This window comes from Macrotis lagotis, chromosome 2 (genome assembly GCF_037893015.1).
Source record: "Macrotis lagotis isolate mMagLag1 chromosome 2, bilby.v1.9.chrom.fasta, whole genome shotgun sequence".
Lineage (NCBI taxonomy): Eukaryota > Metazoa > Chordata > Mammalia > Peramelemorphia > Peramelidae > Macrotis > Macrotis lagotis.
Genome location: NC_133659.1, coordinates 301500028 through 301514181, shown reverse-complemented (window position 1 = coordinate 301514181; position 14154 = coordinate 301500028). Strand labels below are relative to the sequence as shown.

Sequence of the window (14154 nt, the reverse complement as noted above, 5' to 3'; positions counted from 1 at the left end):
ATTCTAAAATGAAATTAGATAACATACAGATATGATTTTACACGTATAAAGTATATTTTCTCACCAATTCGGGTGATCTTGTTATTTGAAACTTCAATATTTCGAAGATTACAACAACCATCCAATCCATGAAAAGAAGTCAGTTCATTGTTATTCAAGAGTAGGATACAGAGATTTTCTAAATTCCCACAATTTATAACCTGAATCTGGTTTTCCTGAAATAAATAAAAACATAAATATAGTTATAGTTTGGTTAATCTTCCTTTCCTTCTCTGTCAAATGGGGTTAAGACTAATAAAATAATTATTACTTCCAAGGTCAGTTTGTCTAATATTTCATCAATAAAAAAGGCTGTTAAGGAAATAACAGTAATCAGTGCCTGAACTCTGAGCAGTGATAAGAGAAAGGGAAGGAGTGAGAAATAGTCGGAAGATGAATTTCTTCATAAGACTCTTCATAGAAATACTGAAGGACAGATAATCTTTGTAAGAAGTTGGCAAGGATCTGGAAAAGCAGATCATGCAGAAATGAGCAAATACAGTCACATTAAGAAAAGATAAGGCAAGATGACCCTTACTTCTCCATTAAGGCGGGGGGGAGGTTACAAAACATAACCCAAAGACCATCCTCACCATAAAGTGAACAGGCAAAGCACACAAGCAAATAACTAGGAGGATTAGTATAAGGAACAACTAAGGATCTCATTTCAAACAAGTATTTAAGTGGAAAGGGGGGACACACAGTTTTAAAAAGACTGCAAAATTTCAGAATATGTTCAATAAACAAGGTGCATGAGAGAGCTTAATATAAGGTGAATTCAACTTCAAAGTTAACACTTTATTATCACAGTTATCACAATCCAACTTCATAGTTACTGGTGAGTTGCAACTTGTGATGAATTTGCCTGCAAAAGAATAAACCTTTGTCAAAAGGAACACATTAGATAAAGACGCAGGAGTTTGAGCCATCTATTACAAAGATGCACTTAAAAAGATGAAATCTACCCCTCCAAAGAACAGAAGAATGGATTAGAATCAAGGTGGAAGACACAGACATATCATGTACAGTAAAGAGTACTCAGAGGGAGGAAATGGATGAGTTCTGGCAGCCTTACAATATTAACAAACAAGCATTGTACTGTGAAGCTGTTGTTTCAGTTGTGTCCGACTCTGGGTGACCCCATTTGGGTTTTCTTGACTGGAGTGCTTTGCCATTTCCTTCTCCAGCTCATTTTGAAGATGAGGAAACTGAGGTAAACAGGCTTAGTGGCTTGCCCAGAGTCACACAGCCACTAAGCATCTCAGGACACATTTGAACAAAAGTGTTCCTGAATCCAGGCCCAGCTATATGACTACTGTGTCCCCTAGTTGTCCCATTATAGTATAGGGACAAGATACTTTAGCTACTCATACAAATGTTGCAATTCTCTGCAAAAATCCAAGGAGTTGACAAATTTATGATGTGATCAATATTAATTTTGTTCTTCAAAAAGGTAGGGAAAGTGATGAGGGAAATTGCTACTCTAAATACAATCTAAACAACAATCTATTAAAGTAGAAATACAGAGAATATTGGAAGTAAGTGACCACACCAATTTATATTTTATAAAATTAAAAGGAAGGAAGACCAGGCATAATCCAGCACACTCTAGATAAGGAAGGCTAAGATTTCAAAGAATCCAAGTACAGAACAAGTAGATTAATCTCAAAATCTAAATGATTACATTATAAGAAAAAATGATTTTGATAATTATAGAAGGAAGTGCTATTCTAAAAAGGTCAACAGAGAGAAATTGGAAAATGATCAATTGAAAGATAAGAAATCAAGAGCAGAATGAATACAGAAGCCTCAAGGATGGTTAATATTCAGAAATGAGACTGATGATGAATACAAAATAAATTAAACAATCTTTGTAAAAGTATGATTTCACTGATTGTAGCGCATACAAAAAAATTAATATAAAATCAAAGATAGGAGAACTAGGACCTCATCAATAAAATCTATGATTATCCAAAAGAAATTAGCCTAAGAATTCATACCAAAAAAAAAAAAGAAAAAAGAATGTTTATTGTTCAGAAAATAAGTCAATAAACTGTAGTCTTTGGGGTCAATTCAGTTTTTGCATGATACTTGATCTAAGAATGCTTTTTACATGTTAATAAAACTTTCACTGACATGAAAAAACAAATAGAGGGTCTTATTTTCCCCAAAGGCTATAGTTTGCTGAACCATTATCTGTATTATGATGTGAAATCAGACAGCCAGTAATCTGAGTTACTATATGAGTATATATATGTGTGTGTGTGTGTGTGTATAGTTAGATAGATATAGATATAGATAATATAGATATATAGATAGATATAGATATAGATATGAAAAGGAAAATGACAAATGTTGGAGGGGATGTAGGTAAAATGAGACTTTAACACACTGCTGGTGGAGTTGTGATCTAATTCAATCATTCTGTAGAACAATTTGGAACTATGTCCAAAAGGCTACAAAACCATGAATATCCCTTTAACCTAGGAATATCAGAAGCTGATCTGCATCCCAAAAGAGCTTAAAAAAATAAAGAAAAGGACCTATATGTAAAAAAAAAATATTTATAGAAGCTCTTTTCTGGTGGCAAAGAATTAGAAATTGAGGAGATGTCCACCAATTGGGAAATGGCTAAATAAATTGTTATATATGATTGCAATGGAATACCATTCTGCAGTGGGAAATGATGAGCAGGATGCTCTCAGAAAAACCTGGAATGGCTTACATGAGCTGATGCAAAGTGAAATGTACTTTGTACAAAATCATAGCAATGTGGTAAAATGATCAGCTTTGAATGACTTAGATATTATCAATGATCCAAGACAACTCTGAAGGACTTATAATAAAGAATGCTATCTAGGAGGCAACTAGGTGGCACAGTGGATAGAGCACTGGCCCTGAGTTGAGAGGACCTGAGTTCAAATTTGACCTCAGACACTTAATAATTACCCAGCTGTGTGACCTTGGGCTAGTCACTTAACACGATTGCCTTAAATAGATAAATTTTTAAAAATCTATTTATCCTCAAAGAAAGAACTGATAGTGTCTGAATACAGATTGAAACATACTTTTTTTATTTTTCTTGAGGTTTTTTTTAAATTTGTTTTCTTTCATAACATAACTGTAATGGAAAAGTTTTGCTTGACTACATAAGTATAAGCTATATTTAATTGTTCGCCTTCTCAATAGGGGAGGGGAGAGAAGAAGGGAAAGAATGTAGAAAGAATGCAGCTTTAAAAGTGAAAGTCGAAAATTGTTTTTACATGTAACTGGGGAAAAACAAAATATTAAATTAAAGGAAAAATGTTTTAAAAATATTAAACTAGAGGAGGTCTCTAGCATGTTGGATAGAACTTTTATGAAGGATCAATAAAAAAATCGACAAAAAAATAGAGAGAATATAGGTGGGTTGTAATCTGTACCAGTTGAGGGCAATAAATTTAATTTAATAAGCTCTTTCACCAAAAAATGAGATGTGAACTAGGAAGGACAGAAGAAGAATGGTTAATAAGGAACTGAAGTCCAAGATAAATAAAATAGTGTCAAGGGAACACTGACCTGTCCTCAAAAAATTCCAGTCACTGGGCTAGAGTACTATATCTTTAAAAATAGAATATGAAAGGTTATTAGGCTGGTAAAGTGGTAAAATAGCTAATAAATGTGACTGCTGAGCTGCTATCTATGGTTATGAATTTTTAATGAGAATTAGAGGTTCCATATGATTAAAAATGGAGAAATATCCTAATTTTTTTAAAGAGAAACTGGAATTGTAAACTATAAACTCAACTCCATTCCTTGCAAAATTCTAGACTAATATAAAAAAGAGGGCAACTGAGAGATTGCCTAAGTCCATCAAAACAAGGTCAGGACTGACTAAACTTCTACCTCTGATAGTGTTATCACATCAATCGAATGCTACAGATATAGCTGGATTGTATAACAAGACCTTTCACAAATATGCCTGGGAACAAGATGGAGCAATGTGAACTGGATTTAGAAGTTAAATGAATTCAGAGCTATTAAGAGTTTAACAACTAGACTACTAGAAGTAGTCAGCAATGAGTTGAAGTATCAACCTGGAAAAAGATCTCTAAAATTTGTGTCTTTGGTCCTATGCTTTCCGGATGGTCTAATTCTATTCTTAGTGATATAATGATGATCTAAGATAATCTCAAAGACTTATGATGAAAAAATGCTATCTGCCTCCCAGGAAAGAACTGGTAGTACCTAAATACGGGTCAAAGTGTACTATTTGTCACTTTATTTCCTCCTTTCATTTTTTTTTTGTTTCAAGTTTTCTTCCACAAAATGACCAATATAGAAATTTTTTATATGACTGCACAGGTTTAACCTATATCAGACTGCTTACCATCTTAGAGAGAAGGGAGAGGAAGAAAGGAATTTTAAACTTGGAACTAAAAACCAAAAAAAACGAATGTTAAAGATTATTTACACACATAAGAAAAAAAAATCATTAAAAGTTTCAAGTCCTACATTTTAGGAAAAAACACTGATAAACTAGAGAACCTCCATGGGAAAAAGACCAGTCTAATGAGATGATTAGAAAATAGACCAGGTATAATAGCTGAAGGAACTCAGGGTGATTAGCTAAAAGAGAAAATTCAAAGGACTCTTGGATGTGTCCCTTCAGGTATTAGAAACCTGTTGATACAAAAGGTTTAAACATGCTCCAGTTGTTCACTTGGATAGGATTGGGAGAAATATACAATATTTGAAAAGAATTATTATCATTATAATTATTATTACTGTTGTTATTGTTATTTACAAAATCTCAAATCCCAGAATGTCAGAGCTGAAAGGATTTCAGGGGTCAGTTGGTACAAACCATGCAGGAAGAGGAATTTCTTCTACAAAAAAATTTGTCAAAGTCAACTAATTTGAAAATCTTATATAACAAACCATTTGGGGGTCAGTTCTTGTTAGAAATTTTTTGTGATATTGATGCAACAACTGCATGAAGAATTTCCCTAAAAACAATAATTTATTTCTTCCTAAACAGAAAGAATTAAGAAGAATGAAAAATATTACTTGAGATCATGATATTTCTTCTGTTAATCAAAATGAGACACATTGGTAGTCTCTTCTGCATCTGTCTCTACTCCCACAGATAGGCTCACTGTCTAACTTCCTCTAAAGTATTCCTGAGCAACTCTAAATTATAAGCTATTCTAGTCATACATATTTCCCCAAAACCACTATTTCTTCATATCCACATGAAACATTTTGCATTATATCACAGAATAAATACTAAAGAGAAACCCTGAAGAAATTACCTGTACATCAATATACTTCAGTTGTTTGCAGTTATCCAGTCCTTCCAGGGCAGTTAATCCACAATGCCTAAGAGTCAGGAATTGAAGACTTGTACATTCTGACAATGTACAAAGATTACAGCCTGGCAAATCCTGAAATGTTACTGTTGTAACCTAAACAAAAATCAACATGACATCAGCATGACATTATTCCTCCATTCTACTGAAAATATGTACTATCAGCCTTGCAAACAATTGCTTTAAATGACTGACCAAGAAAAATGTAATGAAGTCTGATTATAGATATATAGATCTATATTTATTGATAATTCACCCCCTTTGAAACTTATTTTTATATTGCTCCCTATGATAGAGTAAAATAATACAAGTACTTGCTTACAACTAATACACCTTTAAATGAAAATTAAATTAAAATAGAGGAAAAGAGTATGGTGTTTCTATCAGTCTGCTGACAAAATTTTCATAGGGTTTACTTATTTTACTTTCCTATGATCAGAGCAAATAACCTAGTTCTATTATTCAGTTACTCCATATCAAATACTGGCAAATGTTGGGGAAATACAGTTCCAGCATGTAATATAACTGTCATAATACTGATATCAATAGATATTATTCACATTATCTTTTTCTGATTTATATCTCACCTTACTTATGGGATCTAATTTTTCTCTCTGAAACATAAATCAAATGTGCATTATAGCAAGGAACTTTGTTCTTTTGAACCTCGATCCTTGTTCCTTTCAAAGACTTTTCTGTGATCTAGATTTTTTTTAGCTCTGAATTCTCTAATAACTATTTCAGATTGGGACAGGCTCTTATAAACAAACAACATAGAAGAACTTGGTAATATGTTGCTTTGTTTGTATTTTCAGAAAGCCTACCAGGTGTAGGCCTTTGTACAGCATTCAGGATGACATTAAGAAGAGGATGCTGTTCACCTGTTTTAGTGAAAGTTCACTGGGAGAAGGCATTTAATGACTCTGCATGAATCTTCCTAGGTTCCAGAAAACTTTCTAGAGTGGGAGAACGATCTAGCTCAAAACCTATCTCCTCTACTAAGACAGAGAGCTAAACCTACCAAGAAGCTAAACCTACACTCCGGCCTCTTCTAGGGAGCCTCACATGCTGACTCTTTACTAAAGAATAAAGTCAATACATAAACAGTAGGATGTCCCCATGACAGGAAGGCTAGGTCAAAGATAAATTGGTAACTGAACCAAGAAGGTCTACCCTCAAGAGTTGGGCAAGAAGCAAAAAAACCTCCTTCTTCCTTTGTTAGCAACACCAGAGTCTGTCAACTCTCCTGTGGATGTCTAACAAAAGGAAGAGAGGATTTTCTTTAATTAAGCTCTTCCCAATCCCATATTGGTTAATTGCTAAGTAGCTCAAACCCATTATGTCAGGAAATACTGAAAAACATTAGATCTTTAAGCTGATATCATAGGTAAAAGTGAATTATCTTTTTGACAGTTCCTACAATGACTAATGTCAATAATTTCTAGTGGAGCATAATAGGCATGATGGATTATAATTTCATGTTTTAAAACATTTGTTAAAGCAAGTTTAAAAAATGTTTATGTTTTGAGCATTTTTGCCTGTCCTATATATGCTATCTACACCTCTGCATTGATTGTCTAGAAGACATACTGTTAATTATTTTTAAGGGGAAAAAAGAGATTTCCCCCCCAGAATTCCAGGATTAAGGTTATATTAACTCCTCTCTTTTAAGGAATCAGACTTACAGAGCCTAGACTAAATATGGGTCCTGAGTATGGACTTCACTCCTTGTACTAGATTTGGGTTCTCCTGGGTTACAGATGCCCCTCCAAAAAAAAATCTTCATACTTATACAATGCATTAAATGAACCTAAATTTAGTATGATGATCATAATAAAAGCAAAGGAATTTGATCGATATCCCTTCTTCATGTGAAATGTACTTTAATTCCAAAGAGGGAAGCTACAAAGGTGAATTACTATAAGAAAAGCTATTCCTTGGAAAAATTACCTAAAGTACAAAGAAAAACTTTCGACATATCAGCAGGAAGCCTTAAGCAGTGCCCCAGATGTAGAGGAAAATGAGTTCAACAAGGGACACAGATATAACAAACCTAAAGGAAGGGATGAGCCAAAAATTACTTTTTAATTAAATTAATCAAGGGGACTATCTGAGGTAGTTTCATTAAATGACTTGGAAATCAGCATAAGGCCATATTATAAAAATAATACTTTTCCTTAGACTACACTAAATTTAGATGTCCATATGTAAAAGTAAGTTTAGGTGACTTTAGGTTCTCAGTGATGCACAAGCTCTGGCAGGTTCAACCAAGCTCACAAGGCTTTGACTGTGCATAGAGTTGATGATAGACAATGGATTTTTTTTAAAGACCTCCCTAACTAAATTCAGATTCACCACCGGGTTGGCAGCAAAGTAATGAATTTTAAGTCCATAGTAACTCTTGAAGACCATCCATGGAGTGATAGAGGGACTATAATCTATAATATTAATACGTCACATTGATGAGACTACTAATTTTTATATATGTGGGAATGGTCGTGGGGGAGCAGTATATAAATCAGTAGTATCCTACAAATAAATTAAAAATTCTATTCTGGTCCTTTCAAGTACAAAAATGAAACACTGACAGGAAGAAATTGATCTACTACCTGTTGTAAGGTACTCCACAGGCCCCCTTGAAGGATCGTGGCTGCATTCAGAGCTGGCAGATTGTTCACGGCGCATTTCCTGGGTCTGTTTCTTTTAATGACTTTCTTTCTTTGGTTTTCCCTGAAAATTTCAAGCCAGGGTCTACAAGTCTTTATCCAAGCCAGTCTCTTTTCTTCCACTAGAGTGGAAATGCTCATTTTATTTAGAGAATGAGTAGTAGCCCTGCCTTCACCCTCTGCCCCATGCCCACAAAACTCCTTTGGCACTTCATTCATCGTAGATGGGCCGTGCTCAGACACAGATGAGCTTTTATCAGAGTCACCTGGGAGATCGTCAGATGCTGGTGTAAAGTTAGCAGATTTTTTCTCGCATAAATTATTTTCCACATTTAGAACGATATCAGAGGTGTTAAGAACGATGGTTTCTCCATCTGTCAGAACATTTGTTTCTGAACTTTCCTCTTTAGCCACAGCTGGCAGATGGCCTTCTTTGGATGGTGCCGCTGCACTCCCACTGCTGATGGGGTTTTCTTTACTTTCTACTTTTAAGAGTGAAAACACACGATTTAATGACACTTTGAAGTGCTCTCTCTCTTCACAACCTTCTTTGTCCTTTTCCTTTTCCTCTTCTATGATTTTGGAGTTGTCTCCTTCCTGATTTGATTTCTTTATGTCCTGGCCTGGAGGGTTTCTTGTCCATTCATCCTCTCTGGCTTCTGGGCATTTATTTCTCTTGTTTTGATCTACTGAACATCCTTTTTCTCTTTTCTGCTCTAACTCTAGGTAGTTTGTCGTGTTTTCTTCAAATGTCTTCTTTTGGGATTTAATGACATCGTTGACTAGACTCTTATTTGGTTTATTTTCATTTTGTAATTCATCCGGCTTCTGATATTTTCCTAGATTTTTATTCTCTTCTTTTTTAAATGCTGTCATGATATGTTTTCGCCTTGATAGGCTTTCACAACACGATTCTTGCTTTATTTCTTGAACAGGTTCCTTTTCAGCTATGTTTATTCTTTTCAATTCATTTTCTGATGATATATGTTTGATTATAATAGCTTCTTTTTCACTGAATTCTTCTTCCATTAATGACTTTGTTTCTTTATCTTTTTTATTTATTAAAATATTCACTGAAATTTCTTTAGATAAAGTTTTCTGTTTTTTATTTTCATTTTTCACTAACAATTCCTTGACTGAGTCTTGACTTTTTTGGTTTTCTTTTCTCATCAACTCTACAGATAGCTTTTCTCTTTTTTTTCTTTCTTCCATTAACTTTTGTTGTTCATTTTTAAATTTCAAAATTTCCTTCTTTTTTTCATATTCCTCCTGCCTGTTCTCTTGTTCTTTTTGTCTTTGACGTTTTATTTCTTCTTGTTTATTTAGTCTCTCTTCCATTTTTTTCTTTCTTTCTTTATCTTTTTGTCGAATTTTGTCTGTTGTTTCTTTCCATTCTTGTTTTTGTTTTTTTAGCATTTCTTTCTCCTTTTTGTTCTTTAGCTGTTCTTTTATAATTGATCCATATTTTTTATAAACCACAAATGTTCGATACCTAGCTTGGATTTTTATGGCTGCATTTTGCTGCAATTCTGCCAAACACTGTCTTTCTTTAGCTTTTAGATCTTCCAAACTTCTTCTTTCCTCCTCCACTTGTAACTGGAGTCTTCTGAAAAACTCCTGAATTAAAATAGGAAATAGTAAAATATAAATAGCACGATTACAATAATAGACTAAATTGTCAAATACCAAAACTGGTTAATTCAAATAAAATTGTAATCATATTTTTAAAAATTGAAATATTTTATTAAAATATGAAATCTATTATTCCTTTCAAAACATTAATAGCCAAACTTCCTACTCTTCTATGTCAATGAAAATCTAGGCAATATTTTGTCAAAGCTAACTGTAGAAAATATTCAGGAACAGAAGTTGACTGATGGTCCTACCAATGGTTCCAGAGCAGTCAGAAACAAAAGATAGTTGCTATGAATAAATACTTATGTGAGGAAAAACTTTCTTCACTAAGTTATAAGTCAATAAACAAATCTACTATAGGAATAGAATATAAAAATCTTTAATGCTTTCAGACAGAAAATTCCAAGACTTTTCTCGTTAGAAAATGCTACACTTGGTGATAAAGGAGCAGCAGAAATATGATGTACTCCTGAACACTTAAATGTCATGTCCAGAGACAGTCTAGAATTCTGCTATTTACAGGGATATATATATATGAATTTATATAAATTTATATAAAAATATAACTGTAATTACACACACACACACACATATAAAGAATTCCATATGCATGCATGGGGTAGAAGAATCCGTAAATGTTATCAGAACAAGAAATCAGTAGACTGTTATTTCTACTATTTCAACTACTACAAATATTTTGGGAGTAAAGAAAATGAATCAGAAGAACTTATTCTTCTGTAGCCTAAGGTGAAAGAAGTAATATCAAAGAAAATGGTCTCCAAAGTGGCAAGAAAATAAGAGATGGTACCCCTACAGTTTAAACCCTTCAGAGCATGGAATTCCCAGTCATCTTTGTAACAGCCCCTTAAGGATATCCTTTAATTCATCGATATGCTTGAATATTACTAACCAAAACAACATTCTGTACCTTTAGGAACATAACTAATTTTTAAAATACTAAAAATTCTAAAAAAAATTTAAGGTGGAGGAGAAAGAACTTCCAACTAGAATTGTATCAGATCAACTGAGTTCAAAAAATGAAACAATCTTAACAGACTCTTGCTTAGAATGAACTATTCACAATATTGATCTTTTTCATCACAAAGGTGAAATAAGAGACAAACATATTTTTTGGTTTGACATTTTATTTAATGTGGGTATACAATAAATTCTCAGAACTGTGGTTTTTAATAATGCTTAAAATCTAGATCAGAGAAAGAAGACACTCTAATATCAAAACACTAAGGTGTAAAGTATAGAAACAACTCAAAGTACAATTAATCATCTGATTAATAAAAGCACCAAATATAACTACCTCATGTTCCTTTAAATTCTCTTCCCACAGTTTCTGCTGTTGCTGCAGTTGAACATTTATCTTTTCTTCTTCTAGCTAAATAAATAAATAAATATAAATTAGTATTTCACAAGATTCACAATCTCAAAAATATAAATCATGTATAATGGTGAAACTAGACCTAGGTCCAGCCACTTACTAGGATCCTTGTCCGGTCTCATGAAAACAATTCTGCTCATCATTTCTTACAGTGTAATAGCATTCTATCACAACCATATACTGTTCAGCCATTTGCAAATTAATAAGCATTGTCTCTCAATTTTCAGATCTTCACCTCTACAAAAAGAACTGCTATAAATAAGTTTTCTGCTTTTCTTCCTAATTGACTGCAATGGTTTTGTTTGTGCAAAAACCTTTTTTTTAATTTAATGTAATGAAAATTATCCATTTTACATCTTGTAATGCTCAGAACTTTTGTTCTGTAATAAAATCTTCCCTTATCCATGGATCTGACAGATAAAACTTTTCCGTGCTTCCCTAATCTGCTTGAGATATCATGCTTTATATCTAAATCATATTCTCATTTTTATCTTATCTTGAAATAAAGAGCAAATTTTCTCAACTAGTGAGTTCTTGTACCAAGAGTTTGGATCTTTGGGTTACTCAAATGTCAGATTACCAGGTCCATTTATTATTGTGTAGTCAATCTAATCCACTAAACCAATTACATAGTTTAGTGCGTACATGGTGGACTAAGGTTCAAATAGTGAAAAAATTTCATGAAGACTCACGGCTCATATTTATAAGGAACCAAGAGGTTTTACTACAAGGTGCAAGGTCTTTGCATGAAGGCTTTATCCCAAGAGGATTAGTATTTAATGGAAAAGCCAGGGCTTATATATAGGGGTACAGGGAATGACCTACATGCTGGGGAAAGGGTAGATGTCAGCACAGGCATTGTGGAAAGGATTATGTTAGGATGTTACAAGATAACAAAGAAACATTTCTGGAAAACAGAGAGGCAGCAGTTTGCTATCAGGATATACTTTGTTGAGCTCTTGCCTCTACCTCCTTGTCATTGTAAGATCTTTCTCAGCTGCTGCTGTTTCTAGTTGGAAGAACACCCAGAGAGCTGTTATCAATATGAGATCTGGTACAGAATGCAGTTAGGGATGATACAATAATGTTTCTATAACATACTTTTCATAGTTTAAAGCAAAGATTAAAGCACAAGATCTGACAGTTTATTGTAAAAAGGCACAGAATTTAACTATTTTCTGCTTGGTATTTTCATAGCATCCATCCCTCTATCTTATAGCCAGAGCCATGATGATTGCTACAGCTTTATATTATAATTTTGAGATGTGGTAACACTGGGTCAACTTCCTTCACTTTTTTTTTCCATTAATTCTCCTTGATATTCTTAGCCATTTTTTCTTTCACATAGAAGTGTTATTTTTTCCTACTTCTATAAAGTAATTTTTTGATTATTTGATTGATTATGGGATTAAGTAAATTAATTTAGGCAGAATTATCTTATTATATTGGTTCATCCTACTCACAAGCAATTAATATTTCTTCCATTGTGTAGATATGATTTTATTAATATGAAGACTGTTTTGTAATTGTGTTGTTCCTAAAGTTGCTAGATTTGTCTTAGCAGTTAGACTTTTAAGTATTTTATATTATCTATAATTATTTTAAATGGGATTTCTCTTTCTATCTCTTGCTGCTGGGCATTGTTGCTAATTTATAGAACTTCCAATGATTTGTGTGGGTTTATTTAATGTCCTACAACTCTAAAATTAATTATTTCAATTCGGTGTTTTAGGGTTTTGGGGGGATTCTCTAAAGATTCTCCAAGTATACCATCATATAATCAGCAAATTATGATTGTTTTAATTCTTTATTGCCTATTCAAATTCATTCAATATCTTTTTTTTCTCTCATTGCTATGATTAGCATTATTAGTACAATATTGAATAAAGGTGGTGATAATGGACATCCTTACTTTATCCTTGATCTTATTAGGGAGGTTTCTTGCTTATCATCATTACACTTTAGATAGATATTCCTTATCATTTTAATAAAGATATCATTTATTCATATGTTTTCTAAGAGTTGTTTTTAATAATAATGGGTGTTGTATTTCATCAAAAGCTTTTTCTGCATTGACTGATACAATGGCAATTTCCTGAATCAGCCTTGCATTCCTGTTGCAAATCCCACTTAGGGACATAATATTACAGTCTCCTTGCCAATACTTTATTTAAAAATTTGCATCAATATTCATTAGGAAAACTGATCTAAAGTTTTCTTTTTCTACTTTCTCTTTCCCTGAAATGCCAAGTCATCTTCTTGTGAGCCATAAGCAATGAAGTGTCACAGAGCTTATGAGCCATTATCTATGGCCAGAGATGTATTGGTTAAAAAAATCAACAAAGGACTTTATTTGAATCTTTAAATGAATTCAAAATTAATATTAAAATCCAGGAGGATTTTACTATTGCAAAGGAGGGCATAAGAAAAAAAGGAACAAGACTTAAATTGAAATATAAGGTTCAGGATCAAAAGGAGGGGAAAGGCTTTTTATCTGCATAGAAGTCTCACATCTACAGAACAGAAATACTTTCTTCAATAAAAAATACCAAACAGTTTCACAAAAATGATAGAGAAGAAATGAAGTGAGAAATATTTCTGAATCAGCTGTCAATGAATGATGAAACCAAAGGTGCATTGATTCAAAGACAAAAAATTATCACCAAATGACAAGAAAAGAAAAAGATGAAAACATATGGTTCACAGTTAAAATATTTCTAATATAACTCTTCATCTAGTCCTGATACCCAATTGAGTCAGATAATCCCAAAAGCATTTGAAAATTTAACTGGAAGGATAATAAAAAAGAAAAGATGGGAAAGTAATAACAAGATTCCTTTAATCAAGTGTCATTACTGACAGTAAAGCCACCAAAAGAAAATTAATTAGGGAAAAGTAACCTTACCAAACAAAATACACAGGGGAAGTCTATGCTGAAAATGACACCATTGTGAGGATGTTGAAGAACTGATTCAATCTCATAAAATCACTTTTATGAGATAATATTTTAATATAGCTTAGAATCTAATAGACAGTAGGTGGAATAGTAGATAAAGGACTAGATTTGGAA

General features: G+C 32.9%; 1 protein-coding gene across 3 annotated transcripts in view; it reads right to left on the bottom strand.

Moving 5' to 3' along the window:
• LRRIQ1 (leucine rich repeats and IQ motif containing 1) overlaps positions 1-14154 on the bottom strand; it is a 252049-nt gene that overhangs the window by 203506 nt on the left and 34389 nt on the right. For all 3 annotated transcript variants that reach the window (XM_074226532.1, XM_074226531.1, XM_074226533.1), the window contains exons 7-10: positions 11007-11081; positions 8000-9673; positions 5334-5486; positions 65-215 (exon numbers count right to left, since the gene is read on the bottom strand). In XM_074226532.1, coding sequence (XP_074082633.1) covers positions 65-215; positions 5334-5486; positions 8000-9673; positions 11007-11081 — 2053 coding nt within the window. The remainder of the gene's footprint in view (positions 1-64; positions 216-5333; positions 5487-7999; positions 9674-11006; positions 11082-14154) is intronic.